Below are 20,163 nucleotides of genomic sequence, written 5' to 3' on the forward strand. Positions count from 1 at the left end.
CATGAAGTTAATATGTCATAAAATGAAAATCAAACAGAATAGGTCATCTTAAATTCTAAATATGTTTTACTTTAGGGATCTGTCTGCATGGGTTAGGTGTGGATGGTGTTTGTCTTTGTGTCCTGTACCTGGTGGTAAATGCACCGTACTGTATGATTATTCTCACATCAGTGCGAATTACAGACTTGAAAGAGCTCACAGAGCGACCACGTTCAACCTGAATGCATCATGTGTTTGCATTCTCATGATCACCTGCCTGGTAGAGTCCTGTTAAAGTTCAGGACTGCAGTGCATGTGTGAAATAGCTTTAGTTTACCTCTCAAAGTCTGTGTAATTAATTCCAGAGAGAGATTAATTTTTGGTTGATCATTTCTTGCCACAGTTTTTCAACAAATACAAACAAAGCTGTAAATTTCTACTCTTTTGCTGTCCTGTTCGGGAAGGAGGGCCAGCAGGATGCTGCCGAGGGGGCCGAGACGGACAGAGGTGGTCCAGGAGCAGGGGGAGCAGCAGCCAGCGGTGGCGTAGCAGCACCGGCTGGAGCCACACCCAGCCCGGGGAAACAGTCATCTAGTGGGGAGCGTAAAAACAAGAAAGAATCAAAAGATAAAGACAAATGTGTTATTTTGTAACATATAGCTGTCTGCGTGAGTGTGCATGTGAGTGTTTTGTGCATTTGCTTATCTGTGAGAAAGGGGACAGAGTTTTTTCTCCATGGACTGGACACACACAACGCACAGCCCCCACTTGATGGCAAACAAGGGAAGGAGACGATTGAGGAGAGATGTGACTAACAGAGGATTTGCTGTTCCCAAACCACTGGTGCCTGCTATCCTCTATCCTCAGTGGAACCTGGACATCAGAGGAAGGGGCAAAACAACAACTACTACCCCTTCTCTTTCTTAGAGTCCGCCAAACTTTGTTACAAGTTGCACACTATATTTGTGAAGGGAGGGAGGGGGGTCAAGTTTACCTGGGGATGGTGTATTTTATAGCCAACGACATAATCCGAAGAAACAAAATCTCACCCTCTCACATTCTCTTCTTTTACAAAACTTAACTCACTTTGGTCATTTTTTTCAGTAGTGCAGCTTATAAGCTTTTTTGTATGCGTCAATATTTACAAAACATATATAGCCATTGATGCCAACATTCACATTTTATTTATCTGAGTAACCTGTAGCTTTGGGAGAGGTTCTATGTTTTTTTCTTTTTTGTTCCTTTTCTCGCAGTCTAAAGGGAAGTCGATGTAACGCCACTCGTGTCCCCTCTGAAACACTACATACTAAGGGTTAATTAGCTGCCAGATACTGTAGCTATGTTACAACACTCATCACAGCTTGCCCTGTTCAGATTTGCCTTACCAGAGTATGGCAGTGTTGTATTCTGCTCTGTCTGAATGTGTATGTGCAGTAAACGTGTGCTACTTTGGTATAAACGTGTCATTTACTGAGCATCACTGATGTAACAAGATTGCTTTTTTTTTTTTCTTTTTTTTTTTTTGTATGCTGCATCAGTTAAGCTACACATTTGGGACATTTTGTGTCTTTTTTGTTGTGATTCTGTTTCACAAAAACAAGATTTGGGACAGGAAAACTGAAGATTACGTTGGCACGTTATGTCTGAATCTGATGTTTCTGAGACGCGCCTATCTTTCGGCAGATTAGGTTTGCGTTCGATGGCACCTAGTTTAGAGTGAGCGGTAGTTTGAAAGTCTGTTCTGACAGCTTCCTGTAGAGCGTATGTGTCTGTGTGTGTGGAGACACTGTTAGAATCAGGGCTTTGAATTCAGTAATCCACATACATTTCTCTGAACAACGGAGGTCCTTTTATTAACATATAAATTGGACTCCAAATATGTGACATCAGGATATACAATATAATAGAGTCAGATTTAACAGCAGGCCGATAGTATCCTATGATATTAGCCATTTGACAGTTTGTCAATATCGGCAATCATAGTGGCCAATAAATGTAAACTAATAAAGTAAAGAAGAGATGGGAGAAACACCCTTCAGCTATTTTATGAGTGTTGATGTTGCATACTTTGTCCACCAGAGGGCACTTTGCAACTTCCTTGTTGGCAACACAAGTGTTTGGAACCCAAACGACTGCCGGCTAATCCGAGCAGAGTCGACCATAAACGAGAAAATGAAAATAAAACTAAAAAATAACAAATGTTACGGAAATCTGTTTGTTTTGTGGCTAATTTATTATAAAATCAGATTTTTAAATCAAATATCGGTATCTGTATATATCAGGCTCTACAAGATCATTTTCTGCTTTGAATTTTTCTCCCATTGTTCTCCACAGTTCTCCCTTTCCTAGCCCCTTCTTAGTCAGCTTCAGAGAAGACTAATTTTATCAGATATTTATGAACATTCAGGCCCAAAGTTCGCAGACAGAGCTGTCTTTGGAGGTTGTAGGAAATTCTGTGGTATCACCTTTAAACTTTTGTGCATTTTCACTGCGGCGCTGCGCATGCAGACACATGATGTACATATTTATCTAACCCATTCTTATAATTTAGCTAGTGGTTTGTGCCATTATTATACCATGGGACTGCCTCCTGACAAACTTTTTCTATCTACACATTCCAGTCGGATGCCTTGACTCGAGCCTTCTGCTAGAGACTGAGGGAGACAGTTGGCGTAGGAGGTCTTTGCAGCGCTTGTAAAGTGGTCTCCATTATTTTGTTGAGTGAGAAGAAAATTCTCTGTCAGGACAGCAGGCTACCTACTGTGTGGGAAACCTTTCTTACGAGCTTTGTGTGATGGCTGGAGTTTGTGCTCCCCATTTGTTTCTTTGGCCCTAGCAAGGCTATGTTTTGTATATATATACATAACTACAGTTGAATATATAACGCCTTACAGCATTTCAGCATATTTTATAGGACAAAAGGAAACAGGCGTATTACTAGAATGAGACAATCCATACATTTTTCACGTAAACGTCAGAACTTCTCTCAGGCCTTTTTTGATGGGACATATCCTCGGGTGTCTTTTCAGATGTTAATGTTTCTAATGACACGGTTCCTCGGCCTGAAGTCACTATCTCAGTCGCAACTTTTAAGCATCCGTTATATGTACACACCACACAACTATTAGGACACTTTGAAGGACTTGACACTAACACTGTTATTGACGGCTGAATTCATTCAAATAACAGTAAAAAGCAATGGACTGGCTGGTCCTGGTGAAAAATAAAGACCTCGCTGAACAGGGTTAAGGAACATTGTTACTTCTTTGCAGATTTTTTTTTCATGCACCTTAAAGTAATAAAGTAATCAAAATTTCTCTTTAAGAAGATAGAGGGGAGGCTTTCTGATTTTTTTTTTCACCCTGTCTTGGCCCATCAACAACATGCTGATTAAACATTCCAGAGGAGATTTTTTTAAAATTAAACTTTATTTTAAAGTTGGATTTGATTTTGAAGATTTTTATGTGGGTCTTTGTTTGAATACAGCGTGAAGTTACCTAAATGCCACAGATTTTTACTATTGTTTCAGATTTACTACTGTGCATCCGCTTGCTACTCTTAGTCATTATCACCTGAATTAAGTATTTTTGTTGTAATGTGTTTGGTTTCACCCTACTTCCTATGATGAATTGATCAGAAGGATATTGTGTGTTTAATGTCTCAAAGTGGTCTCTTGTATGCCTTGTAAAAGTGATGGTGGGGTAAATGCTGTAAAATTAGTATTTTGACAAGGTGATCGTTGAACATATAGTTGTTGTAATTGGTTTTGCACTGTTACATTGATATGCACTAACAGGAAAAAAAACATACCTCATTTTCTACGGAACACAAATTGTGCAAGAGTGCTATTGTTCTTTTGGGTACCTTAAAAAAAGTAAATAATGGCCAAAATAATAATTCTTAGTAGCAGTTGCTCTTAAGCCAGCTAAATAATACGAATTTGTAAAAGTATGAAAGGGCTGATTAAATGTTTTGGCTTAAAATGAAAGGATACATCTGTTACAAGGAGCCACTCTGTTTCCAGAAATGGCGGGATGTTGTGCAAAATGTAAAAATAGACAAAACATACAACTTTGCAGAGAGATATGGAAGCTTGTTTCAGCCACTGAAAAAGGAGCCATTCGTAGTTCATAATAATCTCACAATGTTGACTTACTTTTTCAGAAGTTTGAGTTTGTAACCCCAAATTGAGAAAATAACTTCGAAATTTTGACTTGGCTTAGCTAAAATTGTTTGGGATTTTTTCAGTGGCAGCAACAAGCTTCCATAGAGAAACCCTGTTTTGAACTTAAATAGAAAAACAGGCAACATATCAAATATTAAAACTGGCGTTTTTTTGTTTTGTTTTTTTTACTTTTTCTTACATATGCACATTTTGAATATGATGCCAGGAACACATTTCAAATAAATCTAAAGTCGCATTTTCTTTTCACAATGCCATGTTTTCCCCCTTTTTGAGAGATTTTGATTGTGTAAGCATTCAAATTTAGTAGCCAGACTCTCTAAAAACAGAGCCATGCTGTTGTCACATCCCTTTCTTCCGTGTGAAACACGTTGGTCCAAAATCTGTAGATATTGTTCAGCATTAATGGGACCTTTGCAGATTAACAAATTGCTCGTGTTGCTCATGGGCCTCCGTATAATCACAGGTGCTGCTTTTTAAACAATCTGAACAGCCCCTGTCCTTTTTACTCTGGAGGACGTGGTGCCAGTGGTTTCCAGAAAGACCATTCAAACCCACGCACAGTTGTCTGCTTCGGCTCAGTCCACTATAAAATAGACCGTGGTGTTTATGGATCTTGCTGTACATGAGGTTTTTAACTTTGTGGATGCAGCATCACTGCTTGCAGAACTGTTTCAGACTCCACGCAGTGATTCCCACCATGATTATCCCTGTTTTTAAGGCAGTGCAGCCCCAGAGCCTAATGATCCTCACAGTCATTCAGTTCAGGTTTTTCCAGCCTTGTCATTTGTATTGAGAGATTTTGTCCAGATTCTCTGACTCTTGTATTGATGATGAAAATGATGAAATCACTAAATTCTGTGCAGTTATCAATAAGAGCTTATTTGTTTGTTTGTTTTGGGGTTTTTTTTATTGTGTTGCTGGCTTCAAATTCAAAATGAGCATTAAAAAGTTGCTTAGTTATAACATATGGCGCTTTTGTAGTATTTATAATTAAATGTATGGTTTAAATTAATTTAAAGTCTTCTTGTGGTTTAATTTATATTTTTCACAGCATCCAGATGTTTTTGGAAATCGGGCCATAGCACCTTCAATAGAACTTGCTGCAATTTGATATATTCGTAGTTAGCGGTACATCTACACCAGACTCAAGTATACCAATACAAAGGCTGGAGTTATCAGCTCGGCGCTGATATTCAGTTCCACTGGTATCCAATTCCATCAGCAAAAAAATGGTGTAGGTTAACCCCTAACTATTTTTTTTCCCATCAAATCCATCATTTCATTACACAATGTTCTCAAAGAAAGGCAACAGGTCAAAAGTACATACAAATGTGAAAATGCTTCATCAGGCTTGAGTGTTTTCATTAATGTAGCAGAGGGAAATGTTCATTGTTGTTGTGTGACGGATAGATCCAGAGTGCTGAGCAATCTAAGGGAGATCTTTTCTTTATTGCAATATCAAAACTCCCAGATTTTACCCTGTGATGCATGTACAGTGTGGGCTGAAAAATAAAGAGGAGTAAAAGTTCATCATCGATTACCCCAAGAAATTTTTTTTCCACTGTCCGGCCTGTTTTGTTTATATTTCGCATAAAAGAAGCAAACAAAAAGGAAAGCGTTTGTGAATATGGGAGGTTACTCATTTGTGTTGATTTCAATGTTCATGTATTTACATAAATGACCAAATAATGTATGTAGCCTTTCACATTACAGTCACATATTGTATATGGTGATATATATATAAATATATATATATAACAAAATGCCTTATAGACGAGGGACATTCAACCTGATTAGAAGTTACCAGGAAAATAAAAAACTAAGATAAGTTGTTGGTTTGTTGTCATTGCTTTGAAGTCTTAATGTCTTTTGAGAAAAGTGGAAGTTGCACCATTTCATAGCCTGTATGTGTGAAAACTGGAACTGTGAGTTGGATCATTCCACGTAAAATTAATCCATTCTGGAAAAAAGTTCCAACCTGACCACCTGAGAATCAGTTAATACAGTTTCATTATCGTATGTATTGAAGCCGTGCAAAACTTCACCTTCACACTATAAAAAATATTTTGTAAGATTGACTTGGTTACTTTTTTTTCCAGGTGGGAGGAACTGGTTATATCTGTTTGCCTTACATATGAACAAGATGTATGAAGCATAAAAGTCCAAGGACACTGTACCAGTTGGTTAGACACTGCAGTGGAATATACACTCACCAACCACATCATTAGGTACACCTGTTCAACTGTTTTCTTTTTGAAAACACCTAATTAGCCAATCGTATGGCAGCAACTCATTAGAATTAATCATTGAGACATGGTCAAAATGACCTGCTGCAGTTCTACACACAACCATCGAAAATGCCCTTTTGTGTCAGAGGTAAGACAAGAAAAGGCCAGACTGCTCTGAGCTGACAGGAAGGCAAAGGAAATAACCACTAATTAAAACCAAGTTGCAGAAGGGCACCTCTGAACAGATGACCCCTCAAACCTTCTATCCGGTCTTCCTTCTCTCATCCCAACCGGTCGCAGCAGATGGCCCCGCCCCTCCCTGAGCCTGGTTCTGTCAGAGGTTTCTTCCTGTTAAATGGGAGTTTTTCCTTCCCACTGTTGCCAAAGTGCTTGCTCATAGGGGGTCATATGATTGTTGGGTTTCTTCTCTGTATGTATTACTGTAGGGTCTACCTTACAATATAAAGCACCTTGAGGCAACTGTTGTTGTGAAATAAAATTGAACTGAAATTGAATAAATGACTAAACTAAGTTTAGTTTACTGAGTAAGTCTAAGGTTCTTATGAAAGTTCTCTAAAACATATTTTTGTAAGCAATATATGGATTTTAGTAAAGTGTTTTATGTGTTGCTTTATAAACCAGTCAACTCTCAAGATATCCACCACTTCATAATCACTGTTCTTAAAAAAAGTATGGGGGGGGGAAACATTTACACACACACACAGAAACTTGTATTTCATTTTAAACTTCCAACTGGCAAAGCACGTACACGCACTAGCTGAGAGATCTTCACTCCCACCGCATCAACAGTTTCACGCTGAGGCCCACAAGCAAACTGATCCTGGCATGACCGAAGACTCAGCACAAAGACATTTGGCTTCTCACTCCCCCCACCCCCCCTCCTGGTAGTTGAATCAGCTTCAACCAGTTACAACAGATGTGTAATTTAAATTTAAATCCAACTACATGCATGGCAGTCCGAGGTGTGCAGTATTGGTCCAGCTCTGAAAGAATTACGAAGCTTAACGAGCTTTTAAACAAAATTTAAAAAAAAAAAAAAAGCACTGAAATGACCGAACAAGACGAGACAGAGGCAAGATGTTGGTTTAGTCACAGTTGACACGAAGCTTACAGTCTACATACAGTATGATGTCCCCTTCAATGGGCAGGTTTTACCCATCTTGTGCACTTTTTCAAATTCAAACTTTCTACACTGATACTTCCTGCTAGCATGAGAGAGTTCAATGATGGACACAGGATGTCTCTACAATACAAGTTTCACAAAAAGGGAAAAAAAGCTGAAAAGCAAATGTTCAAATTTCACTGAAATAACAATGAGCAAACAACAACCATGTGTGCCCTTAAAAGCCTCGCTTACCTCCACTGAATGCCCTGCAGTTTGACCTGAAAGTCAAATTTGAGTTTAGACACACAGACCTGTCTGTGATTCAATTTGTGGCCTATGAGAGGTATTTAGCTACAATGCGGGCTCTTTTACAGTTTTATAATCATTTCTTTTACAAAAACAGGACATCCACAGCAAAAATGACTTTTCAAAAAAGATATTTCTTTTCGTCATCTGTGAAACTTCCAAATGAGTCAATTATCCCTTCATGTCGGGTTCTATAATACGCTAAAGACATATTACACAGGAAAATTGAGTGTGACGCTAGGCTACTGAAAATGTACAGAGAACACTCAATAAGAGAAGTCTTAACATCACTTGAAAACTTGTTACAAAGACTGTGCTGTACAATAAGGTTTCTAAATATTATTAAAACATGTGCACAGGGTTGTGTAATGGTAACAGCAAAACTGTCAGGAAAAAAACCCTACACTGGAGGTACACTTGTCTATACAAAATAAAATAGTGTCATCAACCTTTTGTGCACAAACGTGCCGCCAAAAGAAAAAAGAAAAAGAAAAAAGAAAAAGTTGATATTCTAAAAATAAAGTTCAGAAAAGTCTTCAGATCTTCAGGAGCTTTCATGTTGCAGATTTGTGGCTGTGGTTAGAACTGCCGCGGCGTTCCTTTGAAGGTTTTGAATCCGCCCACAGTGCCGCCACTGGGGATGGAGTTGTTGGTGATCTGTACAATTCGGCTCATTCCAGACGAAGAGTGACTGCAGAAAGACAAAAAGGTCATGTCTGAGAAGGATGGAAGGGCGGCACGCTACTCTGCTTTCTCAACACGTCTCCATTATGCAGCATACCTGGAAGGCGGCATCATGGCGCTCCGAGAGTCCCCCATCCTGCGATTATCGGAAAAGCCTCCACCCTGGGAGCTTGAGCCACCGTGCCACTCCTTCCTCATTCCCTGCTCCCTGCCGTGACGTTCCACTACGACCTGGCGACCCGAGCTGAAAGGCTGCAGAGGCAAAGGAAATGCTGAATGTGTTTGGGTCTCTCACACAGAGGAAAGCCAACTCAAAATGTAAAGGTTTTCCATCGTACAGGAGGATCAGGGAAAGACATCACTCCTTTTTCAGAAGATAAACTCACCTGATCACTCATCACCATGGGTCTTCTTTCATCTCGATCATTAAAGCTCCTTTCACGGTTGATGGAGTGGCCTCCTCTGAGAGCAGGACCTGGACCGACACCTGGGCCATCCCTGCCCGATCGCTCTGCACGCATGCGCATAGGCCCGCTGCTCAGCCCAGCAAGAGATTTCAAAGAGAGATTAGCTTTCCAAAACCATCAAGCAACTAATAATGCTTAATCTTCAAACAGGAGTTTTCCTTTACCGCATATCTCCCTTATTGGAGTTTATCCCGCCGTCATTCTTCCATCCATGCCCTCCATCCCTCGGTGCGCGATTGTGCGACATGCCCGGCATTGCGCCTCTTGCTCCCATAGGGCGATCGTGCATGGGAGCGGGGCGTCTGTCGTCTCTGTCCCGGCGGTCGGTGTCCCGAAGTTCAGCGCGTGGAGGTGGTGGCGGCTCAGCTCTGCGGACCGTTTCAAAGTTTTTGTGGTAGCGATCAAAGCCGGAGCCTTCTCTGTGAGGAGCAGGCCGACTCTTCTTCACCTCAGGCTCGCCGTCAAACCGGTTTCGTCTTGGAACACAAAGAGGACCAAAATGTAATTCACCGAAAGTGCAATAAAAGCTTTCTTTGGAGTCCATAAATGATTCCAACGAATGGCATCAACATTGTGATTAGTAAACTAATGTAGTTTAAACGTGTACCTGTCATACGTGTTGGGTGGTTGGCTGGCGGTCTCGGGGAAGCGGCCTCTCTCTCGGGGAGTGAAGTTTGTAAAGCGGTTCTGCTGCCTGTTGTAGTTTGAGCCTTGATTCAAACGGGCGTCAGGCTGTATCTTCTTGTTGCCGTTCCAATAGGAGTCGTCTCGTCGACTGAAACATCGAATACAGACACTGAGTCACGAGTGCGGGACGCCACTTGTCACTCTGCAATATAGATAACACTAGCTACCACTATAAACACAACATTACGTCACAGACTTTACATATTATGTAAATGACACTCGATAACAGCGCTCCCTCTCCTAATGAAAACCAAAAACTCTCAGATTATGGTTGTGCTGCGCACACACAGACCCAATGATGATCTTTTCTGTACCGAAGTCAAACTGAACAAAATGTTACTTTTGAGAAAACAGAAGAAAAAGCTGTTAAGCTCTTCGTCAGCTGCTCAGTTTCCATTTTAAAATAAATGTAACTCATGGGTAATGATTATCCACACTCGTCTTCACATTAAAACAGCTGAGACAAAACTACATGTACCCGTGTTCCACTTCACGGCCTCTCTTCAGGTTGTTTCTCTTTTCTTGCTCAAAGCGAAGCTGCTCCTGCTGCCTCCGCAGTTCCTCGCGCTCACGAGCCATGCGCTCCGCTTCCTTCCTCCTTTCCTGAAAAAAATAAATACAAATTTAAACAATTAAAAATATGGCTGCGGTTACAACATTACGTTAGATTTGATTTAGATTTAAAGACGTGATAAAGCCGCTCCCATCTTCCTCAGCTCACTCTTGCCTCAACAGGTTAGCCCCCTCTATCCCTTAAGTGCTAATGAAAAAGAAGCTAATTATGCTGTTGCTGGGCAGTTTTTTTGTCGAAGCAGCAGCAAACTTTCTCACAGCTATTGGAGTTTCCCATGCATTTGCCACCACATCTCATCTATTACAAGCTTCATATTACCAAAATGTTGACAGCAGCTTTCGAGTGCCAGCTGCTAATATCAGTCAGTGCATGCAAGGGTTAGTAGACGGCTACATCTGTGACCACCATTTCTAGCCGCGCTAAATGACAGCTATAACATAAAAAGTTAGTCTGATACACGTTTCACGCTGTACCTGCTCTATACGAATTCTCTCCCTCTCAAGCCTCTCCCTTTCCAAGCGCTCCCGTTCCAGTTTTTGCCTCTCCATCTCCAGTCTCTGGCGCTCCCGGAGAAGGTTCTCCCGCTCTTCACGCTCCCGCAACAGGCGGATACGCTCACGCTCCCGACGTTCATGTTCTGCAATTTCACGGCGCCTGAAGACAAACAAGACATCCCTCGCCTTGAAACTCAAACATACAGCAGCCTCAGCATTTTATAAATCTACCAAGTGTAATAACTTGTGTGCGTACTTGCGCAACTCCACGGCTCTGCGGACACGCTCCATACGAGCCATCCTTTCACGCATCCTCTGCTCCTTCTGCTCCTTGATTTTCTCAAAAGGTAAGATGTCCCGCTCCTCCCCCTTTTTCATAAAAGGTCGCATTTTATCTTTCATCATCTCCAGCTAGTAGGGAAACAGAAATTCAAGCTTGAAAAAAAATAAGAACTAAAGCACATTAATCACAAACAAACAAAAAGTATAGAGAGAACTTCATACCTCCTCGGGAGGAATCAAACTTCTTGGCCGTCTTTGAAAGTTCATGTTAACAAAAGGCTGAAAAAGTATCAAACAGAGCACATTTGTATTCATCTGAAGACAAATACACATTTAAAATGTGGTTACAATTAAGCAGAAATAATTCTTACTTTGTCAAAATACTTTCCCCTTCTGAAAGGTCTCATTTTGCCAAAACTAGACTCTCCCTTGTTGTGATCTACCACCATCATCTTGCTTGGGCTCTTTGCCCCTGTTAAAAAAACAAAAAGCAAATTATGACCACAAAGCAGCTACGTTACACTCTCCAAATCAGAGATGAGAAGAGGGCTAAAACCTACGGCCATGCTTTCTGTCATCCTTCTTTGCACCTTCGTGTCCTGAACCAGATGAAACGGAGCTGGATTTTCCGCTTCTGGCATCTTGCTTCTTGGATACGTCTTTGTCCTTTTCAGAGAGTTTATCAACTTTCTTGTCTTCTTTTTTGTAGGACGCCTGTGGCCTAAATGAGAAAAGGACAGAAAGTTAAATAGGCTTTCATACAATTACCATTAGCACTTTTTTCCGCTTCCTCCTGTCACTTACTTGTTAGTCGCCTTCATCCCGGTGGAATTGCGCTTTTCATTTGCCTTCTCCTCTGCTTCTTTCTTTGAGGGCTCCTTTTTGAATGGATCATTTTTGGCCTAAAGAAAAAAAACAAAAAAAACAAGATTAATAAAAAACAAAAAGAGTGATACAGGACCAACGTTTTATTCTATGAAGAAATGAGACATAATGCATTCAACCAACCCTTTCAACATATATCTGCTGTCCATGAAGCTCTGTGCAGTCCAGGTGGGAGATGCAGCGTGCCACCTCTGTGCTGGACGACATCGTCACCAAGCCGTAACATTTCGAACCAGGACTGCGAGCGTTCGTAACCACCTTGGCACTTAAAACCTGTTGGAAATTTTTGTTTTCTCTATAAAATTCCAAGAATATTTTTTATGCTCAAAATAAGTAACGACAACTAAGTAACCACACACACAAAAAAGACGTTATCTACCTTGCCATATTTGCCAAAAAGGTTTTTCAGATCAGCTGCTTTGGTGTTTGAAGAAAGGCCGCTCACCCAAATGTTACGAGACGAGCTGGCAGTGTTGTTGCCGCTCACAGCTCCTAATAAACATGTTTTCCAAACAGCAGTAGTATCAGAAAAACCAAAACACCACTGAATTTTTTTTTTTCCCTCTCTAAAAACATCCTTACCCTTTTCATCTTTTGCAGCTTTTCCATCTCTGTCTCTTGAAGAGCTAAAAAGCAAAAGGTTGAAACAACAAACAGGAAATGAATGACGGTAAATAACACCATGACGTAAGCTGACAGGCACACGGCTAGTGGAATAAAATAACTCGTGGTTCTGTTGAGGGGGAGAAAAAAAAAATCCTTTAGGCAAGACGTGGATCTGAACCAATGTCTCAAAGGCTTCATTGATTTTTCCAGTGGTGAGATGGGGTCAAGTTGTCAGCCAATTTATTCTCTGGACAAATGAAATCTTCGGAGGTTTGTTCAACTTCAGCGAATCATTTGGCCACAAAGGGGAAAAAACCGTCATCACAGAGACTAATGCTCTTTTACACTGCCTTGTGTAGAAACTGGAAAAGGCTTAAAAATTGCTGGAAAGGCCAAAGTAACAAAATAAGAGTCGTTCTCTCAGCTTGTGGGTAACTTCACATTTTAACCGACTTCAGAGAAATAAATCAATGCCGTAAATGGCAGGATTAGGTACATCAGTGAACATCTCCCTCATGGCAAAAAAATTTTTAAAAAATAAAAAAATATTTCTTGAGGCTACCCACAATGTTGCGTTCTTAGTGAGCTGGACTTGGTAGTAGTATCAAAGAACTGACATAGAAAGACAAACCTCTTTGCTTGACCTGATGCCCCAGTAGTGCAGGGGCCTTTCTTCCCAGAATCCTTCTCTTTATCACCCGTTTCAGCTTTCTTCGTGGCGTCTCGGCCGTCTTTCTTCATGGGCTCGCCACGGGATCCATCGTCCTTCTTACCATCTTTGTGGCCCTCCGACTCTTTCGCTTTCATGTCATCGTCTGGGCTCATCTCAGCAGAGGCCTCTGGCTCATCATTGCCCTTCTCTGCCTCTGGATCTGGAAGTTTCACATGTTTACCTGTTTCCAGGAGGTCGTCACCATCAACATCCAGAGTGATGGCATCTTCGTTTGGGATTGAGACGGATAGGTGATCCTCCTCGGCTTCTTTAGAGGAATTCATGGCTTCAGCATCCATCTCAGCCACTTCAGGCTCGACCTCTGGATCCTCATCCGCGTCTGGTTCAGCATCGGGATCGGCCTCGGGCTCAGCGTCCACCTCTGGCTCAGGCTCTGAATCAGCCTCAGCCGCCACAGCGTCTGTCTCGGGTTCAGCCTCAGAGTGAGCGAGGCTGTCCTCACAGGGTGGAGGCTTAGAATTTTCACGAATACCATCATCTGTATCAGTTACATCTGAGGGATTTAACAAGGATAAACATGGCAAAAACACAACTTTTAACATTTGACATGTCGCATGTTACTTGACCTATAAAGTAGAATAGAAAGCACATTTAGTGTTAATGGTCATCGAGGGCGTAGACACCACAGGAAGACACAAAACACACAATCTCCTTGGACATGTGGGAATATTTCCGTGCTTCTCATTTCTTGACACATGAAGTACTTCAGTATGAATTCAATTCCCGATACGTCCTACGACAAGTCATGGTCGCTCTTCAGAAAGTTCACATGTGGAGGAATGGCATCAGTTCATCTTTTGGGTTTTCTCCATTTAGGCAAAATACATTCCCGGTGGGTCAGTTCTTGAAAAGTCGTCTGAGTTTTAGGATATCTTCTTTATCATCCAGCATTTCTTGTATAATAAATGTCTTATCTTAGCAGGTTTTATATGGGGGGGGGGATGTAAAAGTTAAAAAGTTATCATCAAATCCAACCCGCTGTAACGTGTCCATTCAGTCACACCCATGCAGTTAGAAAGAGTCCATCCCTTTGTGTACGACAGTCTATCCTTGCTGAACATGTTGTGGCATCTTCACTGCACACATCATGGGTGGGCTGCAGCCACCTGGGTACAAATGTATGAGGTTTCTTGCTGTTTCTTGACAAATGGCTTCTGTACGTGTACAACATGCTCACATGAATGTCGCAGTCCTTGAGTCAACCCATGTACCGACTTCATTCGCAGAGCGTTTCACCTGCCAAGACCTAACACGAGGTGCCCATTTCCTGTGGCGAATGGAGTGAACCATTCAGATCTACCCAACACACATTTTACAGGTCCTGTCCAATCATGCTGTCAATCACAGTGACAACAAGAAAGTGCAGTGATCCTCAAATCTTACAAGCTAGTGCTGCCTCCAATTCTCATTCATTCAGTGAATATATTCAATCTTCATTTCCTTAGGCGATGTAGGGAGACGAATGCCACTAAAAACAGAAATTCACTGAAGCAAACAACTGATTTCTTTTAAATATTTTGAGCAATCCAAGAAAACCGGGTACCCAGGCATCCTGTATCCAACGATTGACATGCGATGCAAAACAACAACAAAAAAACCTTGACTCGATCTTGAGAAATGTCTCAATTAATCATGTATTTGTTCCTCCTTTTATGTGTTGCAACCTAGATAGATGCAGTAGCTACCGGAAGCATGAAATACCACATGATATATGCATTGTACCTGGAATTAGCTGTTGAAAAAAAAGAAAAAAAGGGGGTGGGGAGGGATCCAAATGTTAGCATTGGGGATTGGTGTGCTATCATACATACCCTTTTCTGACTCATACTCTTCAGCCTCCTAGAAAACAAAAACACTCAGGTGAGTTGAGAAGGCTGTCAGTGTCAAGTACAACAACAAAAAGGGTTTGTGTCAATGTCTCAAACATCAACAGATGTGTTTATCACAGTCACCTTGGAAAAACTGTCATCTTCCACGGTGTTGTCCAAATCCGAATCCACTTTCTTTCCTAAAAGATTAAATTAAAACTCAACATGAAAACATTTAGAAAACATGAACTTGTTGAGGCCCCAGTCACACCGGTCGGTGACCATCTGGCAACCTCCAGGCATAAGTACAAATGTTAGCTGTTGAAAATGAAAAAAAGGGGCTGGGGAGGGATCCAAATGTTGTTTGAATGTGGCTACTGGCAGTCACTGTGAATTGACTGGTAAAGCCCCACTGAAGTAGGCCAAGAGGCTGGTCAGTCAATCTGCTAGAGACCAAAACAATCGCAGGGAGGTATTTGGTGCAGCACCGTCTTTGTGAATGTGACTGGGTAACAGCCAGCACCCACTCAACAAATGCACTTTCCTCTGACAGAGGATGCCAGGGTCTCGCTGACCACACCTGGGGCAACCTGACTCTTATAAGAAAGAAAGATTACCTTTAGCTTTTCCGCCTTTGCGAGTTGGTGTTTCAGCTGAGAGCTGGAGCTGAATGTTTTCTGGGTCGCCACCTTCATCCTCAATAGCCTTAAAGAACAATCAAGTTAGGATTACTAATTAATCAGTATGCAAATTAAATAATTAAACAGCTCCCTGATAACGACTGTGTTTAGACTGTTCCTTCCCATTCCATGCAAGGCCACCTGGGTTGGCTGGAAGACTGTTTACTTAGCCTGGTGGGGCGAAGGACACTGTCTCAACTGAACTCTGGACACACACACACACACACACACATACACTGATATACACACACTCATCCCCCCTCCCTTTCCAAACGCCTTCGATGCTTGTGCCCTACCGGGGGAGATGGCAGTCGACTGGACCAGCGCAGACATGCTGCAGGACCGGATACACCGGCTTTCTCTTACCCTTTACCCGCCCCTGTTGTCTTGTGTTTCTATGGTGTATTGATAGTCATGTGCTTTTTGTGCTGAGGTGTTTTTTCTGTTATCTAACTGTTCTCCCACTAGGAGCTCAGTCTGACCTCAGTCCTCCTCTTACCTCATGTTATGTATTTTCGTTGTTTTTTTCCTATCAGCCTACCTTCTGGCATGTCTCCCCAATATGATGTTTGTGTAAAGTTGGTCAGAAGGTTCCTTTGTAAGTGCGCATGCGCCATTAGCGTGCTGCCTGCTGTAACCCTAATTTCCTTCGGGATTAATAAAGTATTCTGATTCTGAGACCGACTTTTAAATGTGAACATCAGACAGTATTGACGTTTAGCTAAAAATCTATTAAACAGGCTCCTCCGTCTGTTTAAAGCAACCACATGTTCGACTATATTAACTAAAACAAAACAAAAACAAACAAAAAACACTTTTATCCGTACCCTGGATGTGTCAGTAGTACTCATCGTGAAAACTCAATCGAAAACAAGCAAAACCAAAAACACAGAGCAGCCACTGCGCTCTTATTTAGATCCGGACTTACAATGAGCGCATGCGTATTTTAACAATAAAATCCACGCTTCCAGCACCTGGGATCAATCACGCGCAATCTGCTGCATCTGTTTGCGCTGAGATTAAGTGGTCCTCAAATGCGGCATCGAACCAGAGAGCCCTCGTCCGTCTGATGTTTCGAGGCGAAGGGGGAATAAACAGGCCTTTTGTTTGGGCACCCCCGCTAATTTAAGGCGAGCGCTAACATTTTTACATACTTCAACACAACCTCCCTTGGCTCCTGGTCCGAGCTACAAACACGAAATATTTCCCGACAGATATCTAGCTTTAATGCCTCCAAAACTCGGTCACTCTAGCAATTAAACTACGAGTGTTGTTCGCTAGAATCGATGGGAAATCTGTGACTACACGGGCTAGCATTAGCGTTAGCATCTGTGCACCGTGCAGCCAGGCTCGGTCATCGTTTCTGCACACATCAGCTCCGTCTGACTCACCTGTCTAAGTCGCGCGACAAGAACACTCTTCACACCAAAGGTGTCCAAATTTCTTCGCTTGAGCTCCGATTTAAGATCAACAACTCTTAATTCCGATATCTTCTTGCACTCGGTTGAAATGGCACCCGACGCCATTTTACCTCAAGATTACAGAATGGTTGCGCGCGCAGACACTTTCCCCCTGCGTCTTCTTCGTTGGTTTTCAGTAGTTATTGATTAAATGCTTCACCGTCATCTATTGTTAAGGCAAATACTTAATATTTTGGATAGTGATGTGCGATACCACTGATTTCCGATCCGATACCAAGTAAAATTCAGGGTGGTATCTGCGACACTAATCCGATACCGATACTCTGTACAAAAACTTAATGTTTCATTGCATTTCATAATACAATATATAATTTTATTATGTAATTGTAATAATAACATAACCATATTGCTTCATAATGATTAGAGGACATCAGACAACTTGTTTTTATTGCTTAATAATGCAGAATAATCATATAGAAATTAAAAAAAAAACTGAAGTTGTGCGCTATTTGAGCATGTTGCCTGCCTGCAGCACTAAAGGACTCTGCGAGAGACGTCTGTGTCCCGGTCCTCCTCTTCAGTTCGCCTCAACATAAGCTCATCATATTCTGTGATGTGATTTACTCCGAGGTGTTTGACGAGGTCAGTGGTGTTGCCACAACACCTCACTGTCTTGCCACATATATCACAAACCGCGTCTGGGCTGTTTGTGGAGGTAAAACGCGTCCACATATGACTCTGTTTGCGCTCAGCCATTGTTGTGAGTGTGCAGGCCAGGGGCTGCGACACATTTATACAGCCGTATTTCGCATATGACTATGAAAGGCGTAAGAGGAAGTAGTTCCTTCCAAATTAGACGATCCGAATGGTATAGTTTCTTTTCACTGCGTTCATTTTAATGGAAAAACTACAAATTTACCCCAGAGTACTAAAATATCGATATTATAATATGAGAATCGATTCTAGAACATAAATTGCTGGTATCGGAAGAATCGATATTTCAGTCTCGATCCGCACACCACTAATACTTGAGGGCGCATGGGAGTTTGCCCAACCAGTCTACATGTGTTTTGTGGACTTGGAGAAGGCATTTTTTTTATTTCTATATGATTATTCTGCATTATTAAGCAATAAAAACAAGTTGTCTGATGTCCTCTAATCATTATGAAGCAATATGGTTATGTTATTATTACAATTATATAATAAAATTATATATTGTATTATGAAATGCAATGAAACATTAAGTTTTTGTACAGAGTATCGGTATCGGATTAGTATCGCCGATACCACCCTGAATTTTACTTGGTATCGGATCGGAAAGGAAATCAGTGGTATCGCACATCACTATCAAGTATCCTTGAGAGGATAAAGAGCTGGTCTTTCTATACTCGGTCACTGACTCTGTCATAAGATAAGAACTTTATTTATCCCGAGGGAAAGTATTTTGTCATATACATGCTCAATGCAGCAAGAGAGACAGAGGAATAAGATATATAATATATACAATAAGAATAATAGTAGTAATATGTAGTAGGTAGGATAGTGCAAAATATATCAAATAACTCCAACGAAGTAACAATGTAAGTATATCCTGAAAAATAAATAACTTAACTATCAGTGCAGGTGACTCTAAAAAGTGACATAGTATTATGCAATTAAATAAAAGAGAGTAGCAGCATATGATGGGGAGATGAAACAAACATTCAATAAAATACTGTTGGGTGATACTGCACGGTCTGAATGGGAACAGAATAACATTGGTATTAATCCTCAGGAAAATCACCTACAGAGCGAGGAAGAGTTGTACAGTCTTATTGCCACTGGTATGAAGGATTTCCTGTGGCGGTCAGTTCTGCATTTCGGGGCGATTAGATTAGTCTTTTGCTGCATGTGCTCCAATGGTTCACCGTGGAGGCATGCGTGGGGTGGCAGGGGTTGTCCATAATACAAAGAAGCTTCTTTAGCATTCTCCTCTCAGACACCTCCTCCAGGTTCTCCAGTCTGACACCCAGGACAGAACCAGCCTTTTAAATCAGCTTGTTCAGCCTGTTGGCATCAGCTGTCTTCACCCCACTGCCCCAGCACACAGCTGCAAAGAACACAGCGCTTTCTACCACAGAGTGATAGAACATGGTCAGCATTTTCCTACCAACATTGAAGAACCTGAACCACCTCAGTAGGAAAAGCCAACTCTGCCCTTTTTTGAAGACAGCAGTTGTCGTGGTCCTGAGTCTGTGGACCCAGTGGTGGACTTTTAGGTTTTGATTATTATCTTGTGTTTTAGGTTCATTCTTGTTGGGAATTTCTTGTTCTCAGGTTTTGTTTCTGTTTTGTATTTCAAGCTCCTTTTGTTGTGTCTCTGTGCCTGCCCTGGTCCCACATCTTTGTGTTCCCTCCTTGTCGCCATGTCTTGTGTTAAGCTCATGTCTGTGCATACCTGTTGTATTTCCTGTTTTATTCTGAAGGTCTCCGTCTCATGTGAGTGTTCTAAGCTTTACGCCTGTGTCTCGTCAGCCCTGATTTCAAATCAAATTCAAATTTTATTTGTCACGTACACAGTCATACACAGTACGATATGTAGTGAAATGCTTGGACAACTGCTCGTGACCTAAAGAAAACAAAAAAGGAAAAGGCTATGAATAAGATAGGAAATAAATATGAAAAATTAAAAAGGGTAAATTTAACTAGGAAGGAATAGAATATAAATTAAGGTTAAAAATGAAATAACTGTACAACACAAATTAGAATGAAGGGTAAATTTAACTGGGAAGAATAAGATAAAGATAAATATATAAATTAAAGTTGAAAATAAAATAACTGTACAACAAAATACACAATACACAATATAGAACTATATAAGAATGTATGAAGAAATCTAAATATAAATAAATATATACACAATAACAGCAGCTGTACAAGTATTAACCGGAAATGAAGAATATAGTGACCAGTGTTGTGCAAAACCAAAGTCCAGAAAGTCCAGTGTGTGTGTAAGAACTGTATGTGTGGGTCAGTAC

At 41.2% G+C, this 20,163-nt stretch overlaps 2 protein-coding genes across 3 annotated transcripts in view; one reads left to right on the plus strand and one right to left on the minus strand.

Moving 5' to 3' along the window:
* Positions 1 to 5,993, plus strand: part of mindy2 (MINDY lysine 48 deubiquitinase 2) — a 27,838-nt gene extending 21,845 nt beyond the window's left edge. Inside the window, exon 9 of the mRNA XM_086287196.1 lies at positions 444 to 5,993. Coding sequence (XP_086143322.1) covers positions 444 to 632 — 189 coding nt within the window. The 3' untranslated portion in view covers positions 633 to 5,993. The remainder of the gene's footprint in view (positions 1 to 443) is intronic.
* On the minus strand, positions 5,042 to 17,275 carry sltm (SAFB-like, transcription modulator). Of its 2 annotated transcripts, none has more exons than XM_086287184.1 (20): positions 17,117 to 17,275; positions 15,663 to 15,750; positions 15,190 to 15,245; positions 15,049 to 15,076; positions 13,136 to 13,730; positions 12,481 to 12,524; positions 12,278 to 12,390; positions 12,022 to 12,171; positions 11,818 to 11,915; positions 11,604 to 11,734; positions 11,385 to 11,485; positions 11,236 to 11,292; positions 10,988 to 11,142; positions 10,711 to 10,891; positions 10,142 to 10,266; positions 9,584 to 9,751; positions 9,141 to 9,452; positions 8,896 to 9,043; positions 8,607 to 8,761; positions 5,042 to 8,516 (listed from the first exon to the last, which is right to left on the minus strand). In XM_086287184.1, the coding sequence occupies exons 1-20, from the start codon at positions 17,249 to 17,251 to the stop codon at positions 8,405 to 8,407; spliced, it is 2,952 nt and encodes a 983-aa protein (XP_086143310.1). In that variant the 5' UTR covers positions 17,252 to 17,275; the 3' UTR covers positions 5,042 to 8,404. The 2 variants fall into 2 exon arrangements, with proteins under 2 accessions (XP_086143310.1, XP_086143302.1); XM_086287176.1 differs by having other exon boundaries at positions 11,574 to 11,734.
* Between the last annotated feature and the right edge of the window lie 2,888 nt (positions 17,276 to 20,163).

This window comes from Aulonocara sp. 'chitande type north' Nkhata Bay, linkage group LG1 (genome assembly GCF_057382095.1).
Source record: "Aulonocara sp. 'chitande type north' Nkhata Bay isolate Kocher_YH1m ecotype deep benthic linkage group LG1, A_spYH_male_GT1.1, whole genome shotgun sequence".
NCBI classification, from domain to species: domain Eukaryota; kingdom Metazoa; phylum Chordata; class Actinopteri; order Cichliformes; family Cichlidae; genus Aulonocara; species Aulonocara sp. 'chitande type north' Nkhata Bay.

Coding starts and splice junctions, on each gene's coding strand:
- sltm (XM_086287176.1), bottom strand. CDS start 17,251: ATGGCGTCGGGTGCCATTTCAACCGAGTGCAAGAAGATATCGGAATTA. Junction 15,246..15,662: donor CAAAGGCGGAAAAGCTAAAG/GTAATCTTTCTT, acceptor TTAATCTTTTAG/GAAAGAAAGTGGATTCGGAT. Junction 11,143..11,235: donor GTTTGATTCCTCCCGAGGAG/GTATGAAGTTCT, acceptor TTTCCCTACTAG/CTGGAGATGATGAAAGATAA.